The 26,575-nt window shown below is 47.5% G+C and overlaps 1 protein-coding gene across 2 annotated transcripts in view; it reads left to right on the top strand.

Moving 5' to 3' along the window:
• Positions 1–20,826, top strand: part of Tead4 (TEA domain transcription factor 4) — a 73,005-nt gene extending 52,179 nt beyond the window's left edge. For both annotated transcript variants that reach the window (XM_026407275.2, XM_077798737.1), the window contains 5 exons: positions 315–454; positions 1,091–1,264; positions 13,650–13,790; positions 16,073–16,225; positions 16,332–20,826. In XM_026407275.2, coding sequence (XP_026263060.1) covers positions 315–454; positions 1,091–1,264; positions 13,650–13,790; positions 16,073–16,225; positions 16,332–16,445 — 722 coding nt within the window. In that variant the 3' untranslated portion in view covers positions 16,446–20,826. The remainder of the gene's footprint in view (positions 1–314; positions 455–1,090; positions 1,265–13,649; positions 13,791–16,072; positions 16,226–16,331) is intronic.
• Positions 20,827–26,575: the final 5,749 nt, after the last annotated feature.

Genomic DNA, 26,575 nt, shown 5'->3' with positions numbered 1-26,575 from the left:
TTTCAGGGGCTCATGTCATTTTGTAAGAATCATTTTCCTCTGGTTATCTTCCTTCCTGGGCCAGAAGCTGCAGGAGACCAAGAGCCCAATGGCCTAGAGGCCCCGTCAGAATTCAGTCTCCCTTGAGTTCAGTTCTGTGCAGAGGCCTGACCCACTGAGCTGTACCAGGCTCGCCCTTCGAGACGTCCGAGCCTGTGCCTGGCACTGCCCTTTCCATCAGGCACGGTCCTCACTTGTGGGGCCCAGAGCCTTTGCAGGGGGTGTAGCAGGGAGGGCAGGTGGACGGGTTCCTGAGCCTCTTCCACCCTCTGCAGGGTTTGAGTCTCCTGCAGGACCCACCCCATCGCCCTCAGCACCCCCAGCACCCCCGTGGCAGGGCCGCAGTGTGGCCAGCTCCAAGCTCTGGATGTTGGAGTTCTCTGCCTTCCTGGAGCAGCAGCAGGACCCAGACACGGTAGGCCCTCTGCCCCCACGCCCTTCAGCTCTCCTGGCTTCTGCCTGCTGCCCTTCTGCACTTGGCCACGTTGGGCGTGATCTTGGTTTCCCTTTCTTCCTCACGCTGCCTTGGTCCTCCCTCTTTCCCCTGCCTTGGTCCTCCCTCTTTCCCTGCAGACTGCAGTTCCTCCATCCCAAGCCCTCCCCTGCTTCCTGCCCCCGCCCTGACCTGTGTTCTTCCTCCCTCCTTCCAGCCCTGCCCTACACCCTTCCCTCCACTCCCTGCCTCGGAGGGGCTGTCAGGAAGCTGGGAAGCCTCCTGTGTCTGATCCACATCCTTTGAGGCACCAGCAAGGAGTGGCAGCCCACCCTTGGATTGCCCTTCAATGTCCCACATCTTGGGTGACCAGCACCCCCTGCAAGGGCCAGAGTAGTACTGGAGGAGGCTGCTGACAGGATGCCGCTGTGACATTCTGAGTTGGTTTTTGGCAGAGGCACCATGAATCACAGATACTCATTCTGTTTCTGTATTCCCTATGGGAGAAGTGAAGTGATTTGCTCCAGGTCACATGGCGGGCGGGCACGAGCTCTGGTCCACTTCACCTATGTGCCCGCCTCTCCTGGCACCCCTCTCAGACCACTCTTCCCGCCACAGTACAACAAGCATCTGTTCGTGCACATCGGCCAGTCCAGCCCCAGCTACAGCGACCCCTACCTCGAAGCCGTGGACATCCGCCAGATCTACGACAAGTTCCCAGAGAAGAAGGGCGGGCTCAAGGAGCTCTTTGAACGGGGACCCTCCAATGCCTTTTTTCTCGTGAAGTTCTGGGTAAGCCCTTGGGTAAACCTTTCCTTCCTTCCCCAGAGCATCCGAGATGATGAGAGCAGGGGAAGAGTGGGCACAGGTGTCCTTGTGGGGGCTGCGTGAGAGAGAAGTGGAGAAGCAGGCGCAGAAGGGCCCCCTCTGGAGGGAAATGAGTCCTGGAACCTGTGTGTGATGCCAGAGAGCCGGGAGGATAGGAAGGAGCCCCTCCCTCTTTTTTTTTTTTTTTTTTTTTGTGTGTGTGTACACATGCTTAACACTTTTATTCAAAATTTTCTTTTTTATTATTATTATTAGTTGTTCAAAACATGACAAAGCTCTTGACATATCATATTTCATACATTTGATTCAAATTTCTTTCTTCTTTCTATTTCCTTGTGGTTCTGGGAACTGAACCCAGAGCCTTAACTCATGCTAGGCAAATGCTCCACCCCTGGGCCGCACCCCAGCCCAAGAGTCCCTTTTCCAGGCCTGGGCAGGAAGTGGGGCTTTAGGGAGATCATAGTGCTAGAAAAAGACGTAGAGGGGACCCCCAGGGGTGGTAGCAGAATCAACATGGTCAGGTCTTTGCATGGCAAGTCCCAGATTGATTTGGGGCTAGAGATGGGCAGCCAGTCCCAATGTGTGTCTCCAGGGCGAGTTGGGCTGAACAGAGCTGGGAAAGGGGAGAGTAGGACTAGAATAGAGCTCATCTGCAGAGCTGCTCCAGCCAGGCCACCCCAGAAGAAGTACAGTCCACACCATGGACTTGCCCTCTGTTGTTCTCCCCACTCCACCTGTGGACAGGTACTGCCCATCCATAGACACTTTCCTGGGGCCAGGAGGTGCAGACCCACTCTGGGAGCTTGCCTTCCAGGGGCCCAGTACACATAGGGAAGGGATGCAGGGAGAGTCCGAGCAGTGCTGACCACGCCAGCCCTGAGGACGGGCAGGAAGTCCTCCGCACTCTGAGCCTTTGAACATCCTAAGTGCTTGGACACCCCGCCTGGGTGGCCCCGCCCACATTCCCCTTCCTGCCCCTTCAGTTCTGTTAATGCCCAGGGGACTGTGCCAGGTTCCTTTTAATATCTCTGCTCTGCAGTTCTCACCCCTATTTGCTCTGCTTTGATAATCTGAAATCCTTATTGTCCTAGAAAAGGAAGTATTCACACAAAAGTTTATATATATATATATATATATATATACCATTCCAGGTGGCTCTCAGGCCCCTGCTGGGAAGGCCAGCTGTCATTCACAACTAAGCCCACAAGGCTGGCTCTCTCCAGAAGAGGCAAACACTGGAATGGCCCCTGGGGCCCACGTTTTCACACTCTGCTCACAGGAATAGCTGGTTCTGCAAACAGGGTGGAAGTTGGACCTGGCCCTAGGGGTGAGCAGGATCACAAGAGGCAGAGATGGGTCCCCTGTATAGCCTGGGAGCATGTGAGCCCCAAACATGGAAGGAAGTGGGAAGGCGTTGGGGGAAGCTATGTGAGAGGGAATAACAAAACTGGGAAGGTGACTTGGATCCTGGAAGGTCTTGATTCTATTAAAGTCTGCATTTAATCTATGCTGTGATGAAAAATAAGTCATCTTTTCTTTTACTTGATCTTTTTCTTTTTTTTTTTTTCAATGCTGGGGATTGAACCCAGGGGTCTTTCGCATGCCAAGCACACGCTCTGCCTCTGAGCTGCCTCCGCAGCCCATTGATCTTTTTAAAAATTATTATATGTTTGTTTGTTTATTTTTTGCATTCCTAGGGTGCAAACCCAGGGGTGCTTTTCCACTGAGTTACACCCCCAGTCCTTTTTATTTAGAGATAAGAGCTTTGCTAAGTTGGGGAGGCTGACCATGAATTTGTGTTTCTCCTATCTCTGCCTCCCTATTCTCTGGGATGAGGAGCATGTGTCACCACACTGAACTTGATCTTTTTTAAAAAATCAATGTAGGCTGAGCACAGTGGCTCACACCTATAATCCCAGTGGCGCAGGAGGAGACGCATTCAAAAGCCAGCCTCAGCAAAAAGCGAGGCGTTAAGCAACTCAGTGAGGCCCTATCTCTAAATAAAATACAAAATAGGACGGGGGATGTGGCTCAGTGGTTGAGTGCCCCTGAGTTCAATCCCTGGTATCCCCCCATTGCCACCAAAAAAAAGAAAATAAATTAATGTATTTTCATAGTTAGATTATCTACTCCAAGAGGCTTTTATAATGAAAATATTAGATTTTTGTCTGTTCCACCCTACACCCATGTCCAAGTCCCAGAGACAATGTCTATAAATGTTAACTGTTTATTTGAGTTTTATCACCTGAATTTTAAATAATATGCTTATATTGCTACACCTTGATGTTGAGACTAAGACATTACATATTTCATTATGGTAAAAAATATCAGCTATGAGCAGGGCATGGTGGCACACACCTGTGATCCCAGCAGCTTGGGAGGATGAGGCAGAGGATTATGAGTTCAAAGCCAGCCTCAGCAACTTAGGCCCTTAACAACTCAGTGAGCCCCTGTCTCTAATAAAATATTTTTAAAAGGCCTGGGGATGTGGCTCAGTGGTTAAGCACCTCTGGGTTCAATCTCGAGTACCAAAAAAAAAATGTTAAAAACTATCAGTTATGATATCATGTTTACCCTTATTATCCCAATGTAATCATATGGAATAAGTAATGTACTTTAGTAAAAGAAATAAAACATTTTTCATTTTTTTGACAATGTAGATTGATCACCAATGAACCAAAAAAAAATTATGTTCATTTCTTGTACAATTTTTGGATTTTTTTTCTTGTAAATAAATGGCTTTTACCCTTACTTATTTTAAAATAAGCTTATTTTTAAAGATTTTACAAATTGGGGTTGGGGATGTGGCTCAAGCGGTAGCGCGCTCGCCTGGCTTGCGTGCGGCCCGGGTTGTATCCTCAGCACCACATACAAACAAAGATGTTGTGTCGGCCGAAAACTACAAAATAAATATTAAAAAATTCTCTCTCTCTTTCTCTAAAAAAAATAAATAAATTAAAAATATTTTACAAATTGCTTTATTAGAACCACCATATAAAAATAGAAAACAAATGTTTTTTTCCCAACTGCTAAAATCTATTAATTTATTTGTTTCTCCTTTCTCCTGGAAATCTTCTTACCACCAAAGAAAAAAAGAGAAGAAATTTATGTATTTTCATAGTTAAATTATCTACTCCAGATTTCTCCTGGAAATCTTCTTACCACCAAAATGCTTCTATTTTCCTACTCTCGTTTAGACTGATTACTCTATAATTGTCATCTGGAGACTCTCCTATAATGAACCTACAGTTTCTTATATCTGATAGTTCTCTCTTCATTAGTGTACCCAACTCATTTTGCTGCAGCATATCCTATAGTACCTTCTTAGAACAGATGTGTAGCAACTTAGTGAGATCCTGTCTCAAAATAGAAAATAAATAAAAAGGGTTGGGATGTAACTCAGTGGTAACGCACCCCTGGGTTCTATCCTGGTACCAAAAAAGAAAAAAGAGAAGATGCATGGCAGATCAATGACTTTGCCTGTTTGAAATGTCATTTTCCTGTATCCTTATACTTGATCGCTTGATATTTGACTGGTAAAGAATCTAGATCATAAACAACTTTTTAAGGCTGGTCTTGAACTTGAAATCCTCCTGCCTCAGCCTTTGTGTAGTAGCTAGGATTATAGATGTGCACACTCTGTTCTTTGCAATGCTGGTGATGGAACTCAGGGCTTTGTACGTACTAGTCAAGTTCTCTACCAATGAACTTCACTCCAGATCCTATCTATTTACCTTTTTTCTTTTTTTTTTTTTTTTTTTTTGTGGTGCTGAGGATTGAACCCAGGGTCTTGTGCATGTGAGGCAGACACTCTACCAACTGAGCTGCATCCCCAGCCCTACCTATTTAAATTTTAAGGAACTATCAGTCTGTTTTCCAAAGCGGCAGCACTATTTTACATTCTCACCTGCAGTGTCTGAGGCTCCCAGCTTCTGCACATCCTCACCAACACTTGATATTCTCATTCTCTGTGATGGTAGCTATCCTAATGGATGTGGCATGGTAGTTCTTGTGGCTTTGATTTGCATTACCCTGATAACAAAGGATGAGCATCTTTGCTTCCCTTAATTAACCATTTTGCTTATTGATCAATTATCTATCTTTTTTCCTCCATTTTATGGTGTTGTGGATTGAACACAGGGCCTTGTGCATGTTAATCATGTACTCTACCACTGAACTGCACCCCCTGTCCCCTACATTGCCTTGGCTGGTCTTGAGCCCCTGGGCTCAAGTGGTTTTCGCACCTCAGCCTTCTTATCAGCTGGGACTCCATGTGCGTGACACTATGCCCAGCTCATTTGTATATCTTTTTTGGAGAAATGTCTATTTAGATCCTTTGCCTATTCTTAAATTGGGCTATGGGGCTGGGGGTGTGGCTCAAGCGGTAGCGCGCTCGCCTGGCATGCTCACAGCCCGGGTTCGATCCTCAGCACCACATGCAAACAAAGATGTTGTGTCCGCCGAAAACTAAAAAATAAATTTAAAATTCTCTCTCTCTCACTCTCACTCTCACTCTCTCTCTCTCTCTCTCTCTTTCTCTTTAAAAAAAATAAATTGGGCTATGTATATTTTTATCATTGAGGTAGCAGTTCTTTATATATTTTAGATAGAAGTCCTTTATCAGATATATGATTTGCAAATATTTTCTCCTAATCTGCATTTTTTTCCCACATTCTTGATAGCATAAAAGTTTTTAATTTTGATGAAATCCAGTGTACCTATATATATTTTTTCCTGGTTGTCTGTATTTAGCAGTGACTGGGAGCTGTGTGTGCGAGGTGCACTGTCACCTGGTAGGCTTCACTTTAAAATGATTGGGGACAGGGAGCCAGCTGTTTTATTAGAAGACTGAATAAATATTACTGTTTGCTAGACCTTTTTTTCCTCTCTGAGGTGATTCGGTTTCTTCAGAGAGACTCCTAGGATGTCCTGGGAGGTATATTCTAGGCCAGAGGGCTGGGATGGAGGAGAGGGTGGGGGGCTGGCCATTTCTGGTGCTGGTTCTCACTTAACCGCCCCCATCCTTATCCCTGTCTCTTCTTGTACTTTTTGTTGTGCCCAGTGTTCCTGAGACCCAAGGCCCCCCCTCTTTAATTTTAGATATAATTATCCTTTGGTCCTCTACTGTGTGTGGAGGCCGAAGCACCCTATGTGTGGATGTTAGTCCCTGTGTCACAGCTGTGCCCCCTGGGCCCCCACTCTAATGGCCCCTCCAGTCCTGAGCCACCAGCTTAGCTCATTTCTTATCTGGAAGCTTCTGCTTCCTTTTCCCTGCATAATCCATTCAGGTCCTGCCGGATGCGGTGGTACACGCCTATAATACCAGTGGCTTAGGAGGATGGCAGGTTTGAAGCCAGCCTCAGCAGTTTAGTAAGGCCTTAAGCAACTTGGTGAGACACTGTCTCAAAAAATATAAAAAGATTTTAAAAAGGTTCAGAGGTTAAGTGCCCTTGGGTTCAATTCCTAGTACAAAATAATAATAATAATAATAATAATAATAATATCTATTCAAGTCCTAATTAAGCCTTCAGTTTACTGAAATGTATTGAACTCTTGTCAGTCTGGTCTCCTCTCCATTTTCTTCCTATTTGTGATATAGCAACTTAATAAAAGTTCTTTGAGTCAGGCGTAGTGGCACACACCTGTAACCCCAGTGGCTCAGGAGGCTGAGGTAGGAGGATCGTGAGTTTAAAGCCAGCCTCAGCAACAGTGAGGTGCTAAGTAACTTGGTGAGACCCTGTCTCTAAATAAAATACAAAATAGGGCTGGGGATGTGGCTCAGTGTTTGAGCCTGAGTTCCATCCCTAGTACCCCTTCACCCCCCAAATAAAACTTCCTTGATATTATCATTCTAGTCGGGTCTGTAGAAGGGAAGAAAAATAAACTTGTATGGCCGGATTCTCACGAAAATGGGTTTAACCCGAGTATCCCATCCAGAGCTTTGGCAGACATTGTTTGGAATGCTGGGTTGAGAAGCAAAGGTACCAGATTGATTGGTAATGCCTGCCTTGGGTGTAGCAAGGAAAAATAGTGGCATGTATTGGACGTATTTGTCATCTCTCCTCTTTAGGTTATGAGGGGTTGGGGGTGTTTAAATGGATCATGATGAGGCCAGAATTGTGCTCAGCTGGAAAAATCACCCATCCAGGCTAGAAGGAGGAGACCCAGGAGTCTCCTGTGATCCAGACCAGACAAGAGATGTTGGCCTCTTCAGGGCCTCAGCCAGAAAGGTTGACCTCGGGGTGCAGCGAGTGAGTCGGGATGTCGGCCTGCTTATTTTCAGGAAGGGCTTAAACCACTTCACTTCCACTTTTCTTCTCCCCACTCTCCCTTCCAATCCTAGATGTGGGAATTACAATCAAGAGGCTTTGTCCTGGACACCAATTAGCACTGTCACTCATCCGCAGAGGCTTCTCCAGGTTCTTGGTCTGTGTGTGGAGGCCCCTGGTGCGCTCCTGGATACACCCATGCCCAGCTTGCCAAGGCCTGGCTTCAACTGGGAAGAAGGGGCTGGGTGTGGTCATCTGTGGCCCTTTCCTGGCACTAATGCAGCTGACGGGAGGGTGCATTTGGGGTCTGAAGGGAGGTAATATTCTGTATTCTCCTGCCACCTCCCACATGAGGATTGTTTTAACCCCATTTCACAACTGGGAAACCAAGGCAGGGGGCAAGCAAGCACCTGGCTTTGAGGTACCCAGCCAAGGTGAGCCTCTTTGCCATGGTCATTTTCGTTATGCACATGCTGTGGGACAGGCCAGGGCAGACTGAAAGGTCACGACAGCACTCTTCTCAGCATTTTGTGAGTATTCTCATGTGGAATCCTTGCCACATCCCAAAAGGTAGGTCCAGTCGATAAGGTCATCTGCAGAGGGGAAACTGAGGCAGGTTAAACAACTTGCTAGAAGGTTATCCAGTCTGTCATAGTGCCAGAACCAGGATCTAGACCCAAACAGTCTGGCCTGAGTGTTGTGCTGGGAACCATTATCCTAAGCTGTCCTTACAAAGTGCCCAGGCATCCCCTCACCCACTCCTTGCAGGGGCCTGCTGTTGTTGCTGGGGCCTGAAGCGGGTTCTGGATTGCCTGAAACAGAACTCTAGGCCCCTGAGGAATGGTAGAGGGTGACCCGGCCAGAGTAGACAGCTCTGACTGTGTAGTTAGTCGGGTGTGGAGCAATTGGGCTTCCTGCATTTTCCAGACTTCAGACCTTCTTTCTAGAAAGTGGGGGTGTTGGCTTCCTCGGAGATGGAAGTTGGCAGATAGGAAGGGAGAGTCAGAATCCTCTTCTCTCACCTTGCTCATGGCCCATGTCCTCTCCTTCCTCAGAGCAGGCCAGAAGAGGTTTGGTCGTCTGGTACCAAGGAAGTTGGGTCAGATGACAGGCGGCTCTGTGCTTGGCTCTCTGCCCTGCTCTCAGGCAGGGGTGGGAGTGGGGGCTTGTCTTCCAGGTGCTTGGTTCTTTAGGGAGAATCTACAATGGATCTTGGGGTCTTGGGTTGTATCCACTATCTGGAGAGTGCAGAGGGCTGAAAAGTCAGCAGTTTCCTGTCCCCAGCTGAAAGGGGCTGTGGCGACAAAGGGGAGGCCCTGCCCCCTCCTCCTCCCACCCCTCCCCCCTTCCTCTCCCACCCCTCCCCCTCCTCCACCCCTCCCCCCTTCCTCTCCCACCCCTCCCCTGAGCCCTAGGAGCCAGGCTCTTGCTTGGTGCCAGTAGCTTGGGCACTGTGAGGACAGTGAAATCAGAAGCGAGGGCATGTCAGAGGCCAGGGCACCTTGGCAATCATCTGTCCATCTGTCAGTTCTCGTGGGGAGGGAGGGTAGAGGCATGACAAGCAGGGAACGGGGAACGTGCTTGCTTGCTAATGGGGAGACCTAGGAGACCTAGGCGGCTCCCCAGCTCCCTGGCCCGCTCTCTCCCTCTCCTGCCATCAGCTGTGTGCGCTGGCCCTGCAAGGAGGAAGGAAGCCACTCAGGCAGGGAACAGTGCCAACTCTCCCAAAGCTGGCTTTTCTTTTTCTGCTTGCTTCCTTCTCTCCAGGCGTCCAGGGGCTGTGATCAGCACCCTCATGGGGTGGGGTTGGGGGCACCTTGATGTCCCAATCAAAGTTCCTTTCTCCCTTCCCTGAGAGTCACGGTTCTTTGGGAGACAATGATCCACAGATCGTGGCCTGCCAGGAGAAGGCCCCTGCTGGAAATGGCATCTGCTTGCAGGAGAGGTGGAAGTGGAGGTGCAGAGGCCGAGCACTATCTGAGTACTGCAGGCCTGGAGTGGGGGACTGAGTAGCCTGTGAGACCAGCAGAGGCCACTGTCCTTGGGACAGGGAGAGGAGATTCTTGTCCAGTGGGGTTCATGAACACCAGGCCACATGGTGAAATGCTGGACAGGGCCTGAGCTGAGCCACAGTGGCAGGAGGGTGCCCCAGGCCTTCCTCCCATCCCAGCCCACTCCCCTCTGGGCCCTGACATTTCTCCCAGGCACATACCAGCACATGACAATGAATCTGAGCCCCTCCAGGCCCCCACACCCGGCTGCGGCTGTCTTGGCTCATCTGTCCGTCACCCGATCCTCCACACCTGTTCCAGGCACAGCCTGTGAACTTCCCACCCACACGCACAGCTATGAATAGGGTAGAAGGAGAGGAGAAAGGGGCATTCAGAGGGCAGGGTGGTGAGACTTTCTTCTTTTCTTAGGCTGAGAAAATTGAAAAGAAAACTTGTTTGGGAGAGGTGTCTAGAGTGGGGGTCTAAGGGTGGAGGGGAAATGCCTATACTACAGCTGCAGGAAGAGGGGTGGTTGAAACTGGGAGGGTCTGTGCACTGAGGACAAGATGCAGTGCTGTGAGCTGGGTCGTCTCTGTCCCTGGCCCTTGCCTCCTGGGTCTGTGCAGTGCAACCCCAGGCCGGTTCTGGGGCTGACTTCCACTGTGGAGACCTGGCTGTGTCTTCCTCTCTCCCCGCTTCTTCCCACCTGACCACCAGCTCACCAGTTCTCTGTGCTCTCCCAGTTAGGTACAAATTGCTTGAGAGCAGAATTACTGCCTCAACTTTTTCTGCCCTCACTGTCCCTAGCAGTGCTGGGCTGGGACTGGATAAATGGGTAACTGAATGATTAGAATCTCATGCAGCGCCACCCGGAGGTGAGAGGTGGATCAGCAGCAGGCAACTTTATGAAGGGAGGAGTTGGGGGTATTGGGGATGGAACCCAGAGCACTAGGCAAGTGCTCTACCACTGAACTATATTCTCAGCCCTCTTTGAATTTTTTATTTTGAGACAGATTCTAAGTTGCCCAGGCTGGCCTCCAGTGCGGCAATCCTTCCTCAGCCACCCGAGTAGCAGGGATTACAGGCATGTGTCACCTCAGTCTGCCTCATGGAACATTTATTGAAGGCCCACCTGTACCAGCACTTTCCAAGGGCTTGGAGAGAGCTTAGTTCTTGCTCCCCAGGGAACTTTCCATCTAGATAGGTCATGACAGCCTAGAGCAATGAAATGGAGTGTACAAATAGACACTGGGGTCCTGGGATAGGATAACAGTTTCTGTGTATGGGGAAGAGGGTGGATGTCAGCCAGTTCTTAACACGGTGCACAGCGTTCTAGGTAGCACATGCATGGACGTTTCTTCTTTAATAGTCCTGTGATTATTGACACTTACATGGGAAAAGTAGAATCTTTACTTTCATGGATCGATTGCTTAAAAAGAAATCAAGGAATAAAAGTGAGTTGATTTAAAAGGCACTGTGAAGGGCATAGTGGGATATGTGGCAGATGATACATGAATGTAGCGTTGATCAGAGCAGGCCACCAGTGGCTACTGCCTGAGAATGGTCACTCTTCAATGCCCTGGTCTCACCCCATATTTGGTGTTGGCCCTTCCCAGGCAGCTGGGCCTCCTGTTGGCATTTTTTCAGGCATAATCCACATTTCTGCCATGGGCTTCTAGTTGCAGCATGTCCTGAGCACACAAACGGTCCCTCACCCCCTCTTAGGATCAGTCTGGCAAACTCGGCCTTCTAGAAGGAACACATGACAGGGAAACTGGGACAGAGGAAAACCCAGGTTCTTACTCCATTTTACCTGTTATTTCACAAGAATATCTTGGACCATGGCTGCAATTCTGGCCCAGCGGAGGCCTGATCCACTTCTGCCAGGACTGCCTTCTCTCTTGGACTCATAGTGGACACAACAGAGGCAGAGAGGGGAAACTGAGGCCAACCCAAGGGTGGGGGGTATTGAATAAACACGGTTGTTTGTTTCAGAGTCTGAGCATTGGCTTGAATGCTGCTGTAATTCTTTTGCTTTCCTCCTAACGGCCTCATTAACACCAGCGCGGAACTCACTGGACCATATACCATTCTATTTCAACATTAAAACATCCTAAAAAGAATACACCCTCATTCTATTCCATAGCCTGCTTTCCTCACTCACTGTGTTTGTGTTCATCCACAATAATAAACACAGGTACTTCCTAGCACTTTTTGTGGCTCCATAATATTTCTATTATGCCATAAGGCAATTAACACCCTTTGGTCTACAGAAGGTCTTGCTCTTGGAGAACTCCAAAAGGAGAGAAATGGTATTTGTGTGCCCCCTAGTGACCAATAGTAGAACTGCCTGGACCTGATTCTCAGATCTTCCTGCGGTTCTGGGAATCACCTTATCTGGAGTCAGAAGAATCCTGAGGGTTATAACCTGGACCATGATCTGCACTCCCAATACATGTGTAGGGCTGTGCTCTGTTTCATCACTGCAGTTTTTGATTTCAGACAGTTGTGTGGGTGGGTGGAGCGGCCTCACCCTAAGAAGCAGCCTTTCGTGATGTCTGTGCATCTCTTCTGAGTCCTGACAAGCAAGGTAATCTAATGTGGGGACCTGAGTTCTGGATATGGGCACCCCTAAATGGCCTAGAGTTTCAGAAATACAATTCCAGCATCAGTCTCCAAGGCAGCGATTTGGCTTATACAGTGCCTGCCTCCCTTTGTTGGGTTGAGACAGGCATTGCAGATGGAGCCTGCTGACCTCAGCCTGAGCCATGTGACCTTGAGCGAGACCTACTACTGTTAGGGAGCCTCATGCTAAACTGAGGCTGAGGTGTGTATGTGCTATTGACAGTCCACCTTACCCGTCCCCTTTACCACTTAGTCCATCTTTACTAAGAGGGAGGCATTGCAGATAAACTTCAGATCAGCTCCATATCCAGCTGGACAGGAAAGAAGAGCAGGGTGTCCTGGGGCCTGTGAGGAGTGGGTGGAAAGGACCAGCAACAGGGCTCATGGAGACCCCTGGAGCCAGCTGCCCAGGCTGAACTTGAGCTCCCGGGGTCAAGTGATCCTCCTGCCTCAGCCTCCAAGTAGCTGGATCTATAGGTGCCACCCCAGGTTTCAGACTTCGTTTCTGAAGGCAAATCTCAGCAGTTAAGAGAATGAACCAGAAGGCGGGGAAGACTGGTATTGGGGAGGTGGGTTTGGAGGCTGAGAGAGAGAAATGGGCAAAGATCACAGGTGACTGTACTCAGAATGCCATAGAGATGGACGAGAGGCCAGCCCCAGAGCCATTTCGGAAAGAGCATCAGTAGGATCTGGTGACCAGCTGGCCAGAGGAGGAGACCTGGAGATGTCCCTTGTCCCTCTCTATCAGTCCCCTGTTTTGGCTTTCTGTTCTCATGCATTCTTCATTGTTAACATTGACTCTCGAAAGAATCTAATAAATTAATTCATACTAAAATAAAAATGATAAGGATTTGTATGTCTGCAGTTTGTTAAGAACAAAATCAGACTGTAAAACTCAAAGATTCTAGAAACAAAATTGGGGAACCTACTGACTAGATGTCATAGTATCTGAGCAGGTGGCGGTAGCTTAAAGCAAATGTAGGCCCCAGCGTTCTCTTTTTCCATAGTTTACAGCAGGCCTGGGGGTAGAGAATGCTGGAAGCTTTCCAACATCTATAGTCCATGTTTTGTGTGTGTTGGAGTGGAACCCATGGCATCATGCATGCTAGGCAAGCACTCTGCCACTGAGCTTCTCTCTAACTCTGTCCACATTCTTTTTTTTTTTTTTTTTGTACCAGGAATGGAACCCAGGGGTACTTAACCACTCAGCTAACCCATTATATTTTGATACAGGGCGTTGCTGAGGCTGGCCTTGAACTTGCAATCCTCCTGCCTCAGCCTCCTAAGCCATTGGGATAACAGTCATGTGCCACCGCCGGTCCAACACATTCTTTTTAAGCCCTCCTGATTTCTTCCCAACCCAAGAGGTGGCACTGTGACCTTGAGGGGCTCAGAGCCTATTCATCTGATAGGGCTCTGCTGATGCTGCTGACCGCGTTCTTGGCTTCCCATGTCTCCCTGCAGGCAGACCTCAACACCAACATCGAGGACGAGGGCAGTTCCTTCTATGGAGTCTCCAGCCAGTATGAGAGTCCCGAGAACATGATCATCACCTGTTCTACCAAGGTCTGCTCATTCGGCAAGCAGGTGGTGGAGAAAGTTGAGGTAGGAGGCCACCCTGGTGGGTGGGTGTGGGGGGGGCATGAGGGCCTAGTGGCCTCCTTCCCTGGGGCTCTCCAGAGGACAGGATTGTTCAGAGCCTCCCTGTGGAAGGTGGGCTCCACATGGCTTCTGTGTGTGTCGGGGAAGAGCGCCCTCTAGTTGTGGACCATCAGCAAGCTCCCTGTTGCCTGCACAGCTCTGCGTGCCACCACTAACCCTCCCACCCTGGGACTCCTCTTCCAAGCACATCCTTACAGGCATCCCCGGGTCCTGCTTCCCTGCTCACTGTTTACTCTGCAAATGCTAAAAACCATTCATGTCTCTGTTCCTCAATTTCTGAGTACCCTGGAGACCCACACTAGTGGGTGTTCCTTTAGGGCAGTGGGGTCTGCCAGTACAGGGGTGCAGGGTAATGGGGCCACAAATTCCGAGGACCCGGGTTTAAATATCAGCCCCCCTGCTTTCTGATGGACGTTTGGGAGGGGGGATGATAAAACCCTTCATTTATCTCTAAATAAGTGACAAGGTGTCTCTCTGCCACAGTGGCCCAGGAGATGGGATGAAATGCCTCCATTCCAGAACACCTGTGTCCCTGAGTCCTGTGCAGTGCCACAGGCTTGTGAGGTTGCTGCAATGTCAGGCTAGATGCCATCCTCCCCTCTTTCCTCTGAAATTAATGGTCTGAGGTAATGAAGTCCTACTGTCACAGACCATCAGTTACTGATAAGCTATATCATGCCAAACAACCAGATGACAGCAGCAGGCAAGAGAGATTCTGTCCTGGAGTTTCCCAACCTTGGCTGTACCTTAGAATCACCTGGGGGCCTTTGAAATGCGTCAAAAGCTCCTACCCCCACTCATTTTGTGTACCCTCATCTATGGAGTGGGGACCAGGTGATGGCAATTTTATTTATTATTCATTTTTGCAGTGCTGGGGATTGAATCCAGGGCTTTGCACATACTAGGCCAATGCTTTCCCACTGAGCTACACTGCCAGGCCCAAATTATTTAATTTAAAAATTTTGGACAGGCCTGCAATCCATCCCACATACCTCCCCCCCTACTCCTCCACTGGAAGCTTCCCACAGAACTGGGCAACTTCACTGATAATCAGGAAGTTGATGTCAATCTAACCCACCAACCTGGTTCTGATTTCTAGAGTTGTGTGTGCACCATGTGTGTAGATTCCCATGATTACTGCCAGAGTCCAGGTACACGGGGCTTTGTTCTAGTCAGCTTTTTCACTGCTGTGACTAAAAAGACCTGACAAGGACAATTATAGAGCAGAAAAAGTTTATTTAAGGGTTCGAGGTTTCAGAGGTCTCAATCCTTAGGCAGCCAGCTCCACTCCTTGGGGCTTAAGGTGAGGCAGAACATCTCGGGGGAAGAGTGTGGTGGAGGGAAGCAGTTCACATGATGATCAGAAGGCAGAAAGACTCCACTCGCCAGATACAAAATATATACCCCATACTCACGGCCCCAGTGAACCACCTCCTCTAGCCACATGCCACCTGCCTCCACCACCCAGTTAATCCCATCAGGGATTAATTTACTCATTAGGTTAAGACTGCGACCCAATCATTTCTCCTCTCAGCCTCCCCCCCCCTTATTTATTTATTTATTTATTTATTCATTCATTCATTCATTCATTGTAATCAGTTGTACCTGACAGCAGAATGCTCTTCGATTAATTGTACATAAATGGAGTATAATTTTTCACTTCTGGTTATACACAAAGTAGAGTCGCACCATTTGTGCCATCATACATGTACCTAGGGTAATGGTGTGCGTCTCATTCCACCATCTTTCCTATACCCATGCCCCCTCCTTTCCCTTCCCTCCCCTCTGGCCCATCCAGAGTTCCTCCACTTATCCCATTCCCCTCTCCAAGCCTTCTAGCATTGTCTCACACATTAGCTTTTGTGACACCTCACATCCACGCTGTCATAGGTTTTTAGCCCCACAAGGGTCCCTGGGTACTCTCTGCCCCATAGTCCCCTAGTGTGCAGCCAGAATTGAGAAGCACCTATTCCATCTCATCTGTTGCTGCCACTCCTGGGTCTCTAAGCTCCCCTCACTCGTAGCAGCATCTGCTTGTCGCTAATGAGGAAGGGAGACTTGGTTTAATGTCACTGAACTTCAGAGGTTGGCCCTGCTCGCAGGCCTCTAGGCCGCCTGCCTTTTCTTCCTGCTGAAAGTGCCTGGTTGTGGGAGCTTTCCTGTGAATGGGGCCTGGGAGGCAGGTGAAGGGAATTTAAGCCCCTACTGTCCTCTGGGTCCTGCAGACAGAGTATGCTCGTTATGAGAATGGCCACTACTCATACCGCATCCACCGGTCCCCACTCTGCGAATACATGATCAACTTCATCCACAAGCTGAAGCATCTGCCCGAGAAGTACATGATGAACAGCGTGCTGGAGAACTTCACCATCCTGCAGGTGTGCGGGCGGGGGCCGCAGGCCTGGGACTGTGGTCCGTAGGCGGATGGCACACATGGCACCCCCATGTGGGGCCTTAACCGTGTCTCCTCTGTCTCTCCTACAGGTAGTCACCAACAGAGACACACAGGAGACCCTGCTGTGCATCGCATATGTGTTTGAGGTGTCGGCCAGCGAGCATGGGGCTCAACACCACATCTACCGGCTGGTGAAAGAATGAGAGACTCAGGGAGCAGGGAGGGGGGTAGACGTGTGTGCAGGAAATGGGGACATGGGGAGGGGACCTGCAGGGACATCCCCCTGAAGTGCTAAGTGAGCTGAGCAGAGTGGTCATGATTCTTCCTGGCAGAAAGAAACAGTGCCTGATCCTGCAATGCCCATCCCCAAATAAACCCAAGATGTGTATTTTCAGAGGAGCTGGTGTAGCTGAATGAGCCCTGGGAGGGACTGGGGGAGAGGGGCTGTCTGGGAGGCAGACTGGACACAGGGCCCACAGTGGCCCCAGCCTGGAGCATCTCCAGGTGCCGAAGCTCAAGTCCTGATGCTGCTCGAGCCCCTCGTCTGTTTCTCCTGTTGCTGCTGGCCCCAACGAGAGGCCCAAGGGTCCATGGGCCCTGGGCCATGCACCCTCAGCTTCTTGTACATGACTGCACCTGGGTGTCCTGCCACTGCCGCTGACAGCTAGCACCAGGCCCCGTCTACCAGAGCTTGGAGTTTAGGTGTGGAGGTGATAATAGTTGTTGGAAGATGACATGGTCAGGCCATCTAGATTTCAACATCCAAATGAAGGCAGGGGCAGAGGGGGGGGGTGGCCAGGCTGAAGCCGGGTGGAGGCATTTGGATGATTGACATCAGAAGCCTCCATATGCATGGTGGTGAAGGGCCAGAGTTGGTCCAGTAACCATCGCAGCCCTGTGGTCTCTGTGATCCTTCCAGTTCTGATGGTCTGTAAGTCCTGCCTCAAACTCCCATTTGGGGGGCATCTTATATGGTAACCTCCTTGGAACCAGCCTTCCTCCCCGGGAGTTTCTGTGCCCCTTGGGGCTGGGGTGGAGGGTAGTGGAACCCATTCAGCCTAGAGGTACCCCACTGTGGGGTTCCCTGGCTCATCTCCGAACTGGCAGGGACTTTGGGTGTAGGCAGACCTGGCTTAGTCCTAGCTTTCCTGCTGCCTGACATTAGCAAATTTCTCAACCCATCTGAGCCCCAATCTCCTTTCCTCCTTGCGAAGTGGGAAAGCAACAGCACTTATCTACAAAGCCCTTTGAGAGGAGGAGAGGGGATGTCTGTAAAGTGCCTAGTACAAGCTGCACCAAAATGCTTAATTGTAATTAGCTCTTTCTCTGCCGGCCCTAGGGAGAGCCTGGGCCTGGCTCTTTGCTGCCACCTAGTGGCTCTGTGGTATTATCTTCCCTAATAGGAACCACAGTTCTAGTAGCCTGCAGCTGAACAGTCATGTTTACTGTATGCCCAGTGCTCAGGGAGAATTCTATGGGAATACAAAAATGATAACAGCAGAATCAAGGAGATGTTGTGGTGTGGTGTTTCAGAGCAAGGGCTCTGGAGTCAGACTAGCTGCTGACTTTGACCTTGGTGCAAGTTCATTAATTTCCCTATGCCTCAGTTTCCCCATCTGTCAAATGGGTGTAATAATAATAACCTACCTCGTATATATAAGTGCCTACCATAGTCTGAGCATATCCATGTGTTCAATAAATATGCATTGCTGTTACCTGTAGGAGCCTGTGGTCTGAAGAGTCAGACTGGGAAGCCATCTGCAGTGGGCTGATCCCTGAAGCAACTGGTGATCAGAGATAACAGAGATCAGGGTGTGGAAGATTTAAAGAAGTGGTGCTTGAGGAGAGCTGGCCCTTGAAGGATGGGCAGTATTTATTTTATTTTTATAACTATTTTTCTGCAGTGCTAGGGATCAAACCAGGACTTTGGGCATGCTAGACAAGCACTCTACCACTGAGCTACATCCCCAGCATTATTTAGATAAGCAAATGGGAGGAAGCTGGACGTCATCCCAGAGAAGCAAGCCACTTGATTTCCCTCTACCCCTCTATCTTTTCATCAAAAAGCAGTTTAAACCCCTCTGGTATCAGGATCCCAGGCAGACCAGCCTCCACAACTTAGTGAGACCCTGTCTCAAAATTTTAAAAAAAGGAGGAGGATGGGCAGCTAAGGACTGCATCCCTGGGCAGATGGTGTGTGCACCTATGTCCCAGTGCGGGTGGGTATTTGCAGAAGGCTCTCCTGACCCCTCTCCTAGTCACCACCACAGCTCTTGACCTCTCCTCCCTGACCCAGGCTGCTTGGATGTGGAGGCCCAAGATGCTCCCCCTCCTAGTTTGACTGACAGCTGCAACGCCATGCAGCTTCAGACCAAGGCTGGTGTTGTGTGGCAAGCTGCTTGGCTGTGGACAAATTAAAGACAAACCCCTGTGTCAAGGAGGAAAGGAGGGCGGGGCTAACACTCTGCTGCCACCTAGTGGCTGCCTCCTAGCCCATGTGTTGGTTGTAAGTTTCCCTTTCCCTTTATGAACTGAACTCAGCTGCCCAACGGAGAGTTGCCTTCTGATAGGTGGACATTCCAAATGGCTCACCATAGGAGGTGGCAGGTATAGCTGCCTCTCTTTTCCCGGGTGACTATGACCCTTGGGGCCAATGGCAAACAGGATCTGCTCTACCAATCCTGCAGCCTCTAATAGCTCCAGGCACCCTCCCTGACTTACTGACTCTGCAGAGCACGCTGCCCCCCACAGACGGCCATGGCCAGTAGTGCTCTTCCCCTCCTTTCCCACTAGCCACCCGTGATTCATTTTACCAAAATGAATGAGGCCGGACACGGTGGTGCACTTTTTGTAACCACCAACTCAAGAGGCTTAGGCAGGAGGGTAGCAAGTTTGAGGCCAGTCTCCACAACTTAGTGAGACCCTGTCTCAACATTTTAAAAAAAGGAGGATGGGGCAACTAAGGTTGTAGCTCAATGATAGCCCCTGGGTACATGTGGTCATTCCAGTGGCTTGGGAGGCTGAGGCAGGAAAATTACAAGTTTAAAGCCAGCCTCAGCAAATGTGAGGTGCCAAGCAACTCAATGAGACCCTGTCTCTAAATAAAATACAAAATAGGGCTGGGGATGTGGCTCAGTGGTCAAACGCCCCTGAGTTCAATCCCTAGTACTCCCCGTCCCCCCAAAAAATCATCCCAATGCCAAAACGACCAATGAGGAGTCACCTCTTCTGCAAAAGCCTTAGTCACTCCTGCCCTTGTGTCAAAGCATTCCACTCACCCCGTGGGAGCACCCATTATCTACCTGGTCCTTAAATAGGGGAACTTTTAAGGGAACTTCCACAGTCTTCATAGGACAGGTACTATGCTAACCCCATTTTTTAATTTTGAGATGGGGAACTCACTGTTGCTCAGGCTGGGGCTTAAGCAATCCTCCTGCCTCAGCCTTCATATAGCTGGAACCGCAGGTTTTCTGCAATCACAGCACCAGGAAGAAAGTGAAGCATGGAGCCTAGTAACTTTCTTATACTGTTGATACATTTTATTCACTAATTTTGCAAATATTTATTTAACTTCTGCTTTGTGCTAGGCATTGAGGATGTGTCAGTGAGCAAGACAGGCAGGGTCCCGTTGGAGCTACCTTTGTGGAAGAAGGAGTAAGCAAGGGAAGGGCAGGCAGGCAGGCCAGGGGCCACTGTGGCTGGTTCCTGAAGAACAGGGAGCCAGCCCCCAGAGGGCTAGGGAACGGCATTCCAAGCTGAGGAAACGTGGGTCTCCAGTCATGAAAGGGACAGGTGTGCCCCAGGTGTCCAGAGGAAGCCACTGAGCCTGGAATGCCAGCCAGGGAGTGACAAGCTGAGGGCTGAGGTGGACAGGGGCCGATCGTGCCCCTGGCCAGCATCCACGTGGAAAGAGAGGCAGGACAGAGGACAGATGACCATGTGTGTGTGTGTGAGAGAGAGAGCACTGCATCTAATTCAGGTGACCATTCTGAAAATGTCTCAACTTAGGTAAAAACATCCCCTGGGCTGGGCAGAGCTCAGTGGTAGAGCACTTGCCAGCATGCTATGGAGCACTGGGTTCCATCCCCAGCACTGGAAAAAAAAAAATCCCCTGACTGCGCCTCCGCAAACACACACTTTTTAGAGGGGAAAAGGCTCTACTGTGCTACTCAAAGAAGACCAGAGGGCCCCACGCTCCTTGGCTCAGCTAGAACTGTCCAGCTGTGGGTCGCACTGTTAGTCTTTTGTGCTCACCCTGGTCTCAGCAATGAGGAGGGAAGTATTCTTAACTGGAAAGATAATTTTGGCCAATTAGGGGGAGAAAAGCCCCTGAGAAAGGTCTAAAGGAAAGGACTCTGCAAATGGAGGACTGAATACACAAGAAACTAGGATGTGACTTCTGTTTTACGTGCCGAGGAAGGATGGGGAGAGGTGGCCAAGGACTTCCTAGAAGGCTGAAGCCCAATTGGTGGAAATGACTGAGCTTGTGGGTGTCTGATATTCAACCTAAAGGTTTTTGTATTTTTGCTATGTAAACCCCCTTCGACTCTCCAAATCTTCAGTAAAGTCTGCTACATCCCAAGGCCTTTGTGCAAGTGATGTCTTTCTTTGGGAATAATCAAGTTCCACATCTGTCCAGAGTGCAAAAACAGTAATGGCAGACCTACACGTAACTAGCATTTATAGATCGCATGCTGTATGCCAGGCACTCATCTTAGTTGCTGGGGATACACCAAGGCAGCATGCAATACTCTTTGCTCTCACGTGACTTCCATTCTGGTAGGGGGCACAATAAACTAGCAACAAGATGGGTAAGGAAGCAAATGAGAATTTATTTATATTATACAGGAGCTAAGGACTTTTTTAATGTTTTTAAATGGTTGAATAAAAATCAACCTTCATGGGGGCAAGAAAGATGGTGGAATGAGATGGACATCATTACCCTAGGTACCTGTATGACGCTACATGTGTACAACCAGAGAAATGAAAAGTTGTGCTGTAATTGTATACAACGAGTCAAAATGCATTCTGCTGTCATATATACCTAATTTGAAAAATCTGAGCAATAATAACAATGAAGTGCGCTGTCAATGAAAAAAATAAAATAAAAATTTGAAAAACTTTTTCAGTGGAAGTAGGAGCTCAGAGCAGAGTGAGCTGCCCACAGACCCAGACCAAGGCCTTCTCAGAGTAGCCACTCTGGATGACGTCACACTGTGGGATGAAGTTGAAGTCAATATTCTCAGACCCTGTCTAGCAGCTGAGCCTCCAGCAGGTTGTCCTATGGCCAGGGTCTGTGCACACTACACTGTAAGAAGCATAGCTTTGCTGGACACAAAACCTACTGGATTTGAAAAGTAGTCAAAAGAAGGGGTCAGGCAGAGGATGCAGGCTGGCAGGATGTGGCCCCTTGCATAACATCTTCGTGATGTGAGTTTAGTGCTTGGGGCAGGCGTGAGCGGGCTTACTTACCAGCAGCCACAGGATGGGCTTGCTGACCCCCATCAGGACATGACTAATAAGCCCAAGTGCCACTTCTCTAATTCGTGTGCAATATCACTACTCCCAGAACACAGGAGACTCGTGTCTGCTAGACTGCACATTCCTTCATCCATAGGGAAGCCATCCTCCATGGGAAACTGGATCGCATGCCTATGGTGGTTTGTGCATTGTGGATGGATGGATGGATGAGATGGGTGACTTTAGCTGGGTGCCTCCATGTCCCCCTTGGAAACTGGAATTCTCCCATCCGAGGATCAAGGAATGACTTTTTCTGGATACCAGTTAGCAGTGAGCCCTTTTTTGTCACCACAATATGTGGCTGCAGTCATGCCCTCAACACCGTTGAGCACTACATGTATACCAGCTATTGTGCTGAATGTGACTGGTTTCAGTTCAGAGAGGGATGACTCAGAAGCCCTGTTTTACCTGGACCAACTTCTTCCCACCGGCTCTTCCTTTTGAGTGGTGAGGCAGGAGGCCTTGCTGGATGTGGGGGCCTACCCGTCAGTCTGGGGGCCTTCCTCCCTGTCTGTGAGCTGGACCAGCCACCTGACAGCCCCTCACCTTGAGCACTGATAGGGACCGCCCAGCCTTAGCCTGCGAGTTCTCAGCCTCCAGGTTTGTCGGGGGTCCTTGAGCCTCAGAGACAGGCTTCCCACCTGGACTGTGGATAGCAAAGATGGGGAAAAGTTGCGAGAGACAAGAGGAAGGAATGGGAGGGGGACAAGGTTGGAGGTGCCATGGCCCCCAAGGACTTGTTCTCTCAGGTGCTGCCTGCCGTCATTAGAGGCTGAGGGGTGGCTGCTGTGGCACAGCAGTCACGGCACAGCCTTTACTGAGCCCACCCTCTGTGCCAGGCACCTTCCTGGGTGCTGGGGATGCACCAGGACAGGTGCGGCGCTTCCTTCCTAGTAGGAGACACTGACGACAAACAAGCAACGAAAAAGGCAAATAAATAAGAAAATGGTGGGAAATGATTTGTGCTACGATGAAAATAAAACGGCCAGATTAGCCCACTGCCTACGAGCTAAGAATGATTTTTACTTAAGTTAAAAAATGTGTGTGTGTGTCCTTTGCTGAACTCACTTTTTTACTCTACATTTTTTAAAAAAGATTTTTTTTAAGATGGACACAATCTTTATTTATTTTGTTTATTTTTATGGGGTGCTGAGGATCAAACTCAGGGCCTCATATGTGAGGGGCAAGCGCTCTACCACTGAGCCACAACCCCAGCCCCTCCCTCCCCGACATTTTTTTAATGGGTGCATTACAGTTGTACATACTGATGGGATTTGTTGCATATTCATACATGCACACAATATAACAATAAAATTTGGCCAATAGCCCTCCACAGCACTTGCCCCATCCCTCCCCACCTCCCACACTTTGGTCCCTTTCCTCTACTGATCTCCCTTTGATTTTCATGAGATCTGCCCCCACCTTTGTTTTCCTTTTTCCTCCCTAGCTTCTGCATATGACAGAAAACACAGGACCCTTAACCTTAGAGTTTGGTTTGTTTTTCTTAACATGATCGTCTCTAGTTCCATCTGTTTTTCTGCAAATGCCATAATTTCATTTTTCTTCATGGCTTGATAAAACTCCATTCTGTATATGTGCCACATTTTCTTTATCCATTCATCCACTGATGGACACTTGGGCTGGCTCCATAGTTTGTCTATTGTGAATTGTGTTGCAATAAACATGGATGTGCATGTATCACTGTAGTATGATGACTTTAATTCTTTAGGATAAATAATAAGGAGTGGGGTCATACGGTTCCATGCCCAGGCTTTTGAGGAGACTCCATATGGATTTCCATAGTGATTATACTAATTTACAGTCCCACCAACAGTGTAAAAGTGTTCCTTTTTGTCCACATTTTCTCTAGCATTTATTCTTATTTGTATTCTTTGGGGGGGGGGGGAGTACCGGGAGCTGGGCCACTGAGCCACATTCCCAGCCCTATTTTTTGTATTTTGCTTAGAGACAGGGTCTCACTGAGTTGCTGAGGCTGGCTTTGATCTCATGATCCTCCTGCCTCAGCCTCCCGAGCCTCTGGGATTACAGGCGTGGGCCACTGCACTTGACTATTATTTGTATTTTTGGTGACTGCCATTCTGACTAATGTGAGATGAAATCTTAGTGCTGTTTTGATTTGCATTTCCATAATTGCTAATGATGTTGAATATTTTTTCTTGTATTTGTTGACCATTTGTATTTTTTTCTTTTGAGAAATGTCTCTTTAGTTCATTTGCCCATTTATTAATTAGGTTGTTTGGTATTTTTGGTGTAAAGTTTTTTGAGCTCTCTATATTCTTTAGATATTAATCTGTCAGAAGAGTAGCTAGCAAAGATTTTCTTCCATTCTATGGGTTCTCTCTTCACATTCCTAATTGTTTCCTTTGCTATGAAGAAGCTTTTTAATTTGATGCTGTTTCATTTATGAACTCTTGGTGGGAAATGAGCTTTAGGAGTCCTACAGAGAAAGTTATTGCATGTGCCTAAAAGCTGGAGTGTTGACCCTACTTTTTTTAGGAGTTGCATGTTTTGTGGTTTAATTCTCTCTCTCTCTCTCTCTCTCTATATATATATATATATATATATATATATTTTTTTTTTTTTAAGTTGTCAATGGACATTTATTTATTTATTTATATGTGGTGCTGAGAATTGAACCCAGGGCCTCACACATTCTAGGCAAATGCTCTACCACTGAGCCACAACCCAGCCCTTTCTGGTCTAGTTCTAAGGACTTTGATCCATCCTGAGTTGATTCTTGTGTAGGGTGAGAGATAAAGGTCTAGTTTCATTTTTCTACAGATAGATAACCAGTTGTCCCATTTGTTAAAAAGGCTGTCTTTTTTCCAATATGTGTTTTGGCAACTTTGTCAAAGATCAGGTGACCGTAGACATGTGGATTTGTCTGTGTCTTCTATTCTGTAACTTTGGCCTATGTGTCTATTTTTATGCCACTACCATGCAGTTCTTGTTACTACATTTCTGTAGTAAAATTTGAAGTCAAGTATTGTGATACCTCCAGCATTACTTTTTTTTGGCTTAAAATGGCTTTGACTAATCTGGGTCTTTTATTATTATTTTTTAATTTATTTTTTATGTGGTGCTGAGGATCGAACCCAGGGCCTCATACGCCCTAGGTGAGTGCTCTACCGCTGAGTCACAGCCCCAGCCCAGGTCTTTTATTCTTCCAAATGAATTTTAGGATTTTTTTTCTGGTTCTAGAAAAATGTATTGGTATTTTGATAGAGATTGCATTGAATTTCTATATTGCTTTTGGTAGCATTTCTATTTAACAATATGAATTCTGCTTATCCATGAACATGGAGGTCTTCCCATTTCTGAGGTTGTTATCAGTTTCTTTCTTTAATGTTCTATAGTTTTATTGTAGAGGTCTTTTACCTCCTTGGATAGATTTATTCCTATGCATTTATTTTATTTCTTTGAGGCTACTGGGAATAGAATTGTCTTCCTGCTTTCTTTCTCAGCAGATTAGTGTAGTTTTGATTTGCATTTCCATAATTGTTAAAGATGTTGAATATTTTTTCATGTGTTTGTTGGCCATTTGTATTGGTATGTAGGAAAGTTATTGATTTTTGTAAGTTGATTTTGTAAACTGCTGCTTTGCCAAATTTTGTTTATCAGCTCTGTCAGTTGTTTGGTGAAGTTTTTTTGGATCTTCTAGGTATGGGATCATATCATCTGCAAACAGTGATAATCTGACTTCTTCTTGTCCCATTTTTATCCCTTTTATTTCCTTCTCTTGCCTAATTTCTCTGGCTAGAATTTCTAGCATTAATAGGAGTGGTGAGAGTGGACATCCCTGTCTTGACCCAGATTTTAAAGCCTTCATATATTCCCATTTACTGTGAGGTTGGCTTTGGGTTTTTTCATATATTGCCTTTATGATGTTGAAGTACTTTCCTTCTATTCCTAGTTTCTTTAGTGTTTGTTGAAGGCCTTCTCAGTATCTACTGAGATCACTTAGTGGTTTTTGTCCTTAATTCTGTTAATGTGATGAATTACGTTTATTGACTTGTGTATATTAAACCATCCTTGCATTTCTGGAATAAAACCAACTTGTTCTTAATATGTTGCTGAACACAATTTGTTAGTATTTTATTAAGCATTTTTGCATCTAAGTTCATTAGGGATATTGGTCTGTAATTTTCTTTCCCTGATGTGTCTTTATCTAGTTTTGGTATGAGTGTGATACTGGATTCATAGAATGAATTTGGAAGTGTTTATTTGAGGAGTATTGGCATTAGTTCTTCTTTAAAGATTTGGAACAATTCAGCTTAGAATCCATCTCATTCTGGGCTTTTCTCTTTATTACTGCTTGTATCTCCACAAAGTATTGGTCAGTTTACGTTTTCTATGTCCCCTTGGTTCAGTTTTGGCAGATTGTATTTGTCTAGAAATGTATCCATTTCTTCTAGGTTTTCCAATTTAATGGAGTACAGGTTTTCAAAATAGTCCCTAATGATCTGCTCTGTTTCTGAGATGTCTGTGGTGATATCTCCTTTTTATCTTTAATTTTGTTAATTTGGCTTTTCTTCTTCTTCTTTTGGTTAGTTTGGCTAAGGGCTTATTAATCTTGTTTCACTTTTCAAAGAACCAACTCTTTGTTTCATTGATCCTTTGTATTTTTTTTATTCTCAAGTTCATTGATTTCAATTCTGATCTTAATTATTTTCTTCCTTTTATTGGTTTTAGAATTGGTTTGATTTTCTTTTTCAAGGGCCTTGAGATGCATCATTAGGTTGTTTATTTGGGATCTCTATGATTTTCTTATGTAGTCACTTATAGACATAAA

Source organism: Urocitellus parryii, chromosome 5, assembly GCF_045843805.1.
Source record: "Urocitellus parryii isolate mUroPar1 chromosome 5, mUroPar1.hap1, whole genome shotgun sequence".
Lineage (NCBI taxonomy): Eukaryota > Metazoa > Chordata > Mammalia > Rodentia > Sciuridae > Urocitellus > Urocitellus parryii.
This window is presented reverse-complemented; position numbering and strand designations above follow the sequence as displayed.